This window comes from Phalaenopsis equestris, unplaced genomic scaffold (genome assembly GCF_001263595.1).
Source record: "Phalaenopsis equestris unplaced genomic scaffold, ASM126359v1 Scaffold000513, whole genome shotgun sequence".
Lineage (NCBI taxonomy): Eukaryota > Viridiplantae > Streptophyta > Magnoliopsida > Asparagales > Orchidaceae > Phalaenopsis > Phalaenopsis equestris.
The window spans coordinates 2082601-2083445 of NW_018164953.1; the positions used below are offsets into that span (position 1 = coordinate 2082601).

At 36.7% G+C, this 845-nt stretch overlaps 1 protein-coding gene across 1 annotated transcript in view; it reads right to left on the reverse strand.

Annotated features, from left to right (window-relative positions):
• Nucleotides 1-302: 302 nt before the first annotated feature.
• LOC110028520 (probable auxin efflux carrier component 1c) overlaps nucleotides 303-845 on the reverse strand; it is a 2820-nt gene continuing 2277 nt past the window's right edge. Inside the window, 2 exon segments of the mRNA XM_020730415.1 lie at nucleotides 303-577; nucleotides 671-773. Coding sequence (XP_020586074.1) covers nucleotides 511-577; nucleotides 671-773 — 170 coding nt within the window. The 3' untranslated portion in view covers nucleotides 303-510.

The following is an 845-nucleotide window of genomic DNA, read 5'->3' on the forward strand; positions in this document are numbered from 1 at the left end:
CAGCGTTTTCAAAACTCTCCCACAGCGGATAAGCTATCCCAAACGGAGCCTAAATCACTTCATTAAAGATGAGTGTTTTTAAGCAATTGTAAGCAAGAAAAAACAATTACTTAGATCTGGATTAATTAAAGCTACAATTTGATTAAACCACAGCCAGCTTTAACATTTTGAATTTTTAATTTTACTTAAAGCAGCTTAAGCTATTAAACAACCGGTCATATTTCAGATTTCAGAATAGAAAAACAATACAAAAAGGCAGACAGAATTCCCAAAAAAAAAAAAAAAAAAAAAAAAAAAAAAAAGATCCCACAGATTGATTAGCTTGCTGAAAAAAAAAAAACAGATTTTACAATACAATAAATAGATTCAAGGGAACCGAACCGGGTCCAATTCACGAGCCGATCGATTTTCTCATATTCCCCAAATATCTTCTCCTAGCCACCTTCTTCGTCTTCCCACTTCTCACGGATTTCTCTCCTTCTGCCTCTCAAAATTTCGACCTTTACCTTTCTACAGCCCCAGCAGAATATAGTATACCAGCGTTATGGGCAGAGCTATCAGCATTCCAAATATAACCCTGCGTTAAATACAAAAATAAACGATTGTAGTTAGGAAAAAATAATCAAAATCAGATTTTTAGTTAATCAAACAGAGTAATTAGGGCCCTCACGCTGTGCTGAGAATGGAAGGATGAACACTGTACTCTTTAGCGAAGACGAAGGGGACGATCCCCTGCGGAAGCGCCGCCTGTTAATTGCTTGATTCAGAACAGAGTTAGTATTTAATTACACATGTCGTAAAGACTGATGGTATACGAAGAGAGAGAGAGAGAGAGAGAGAGAGAG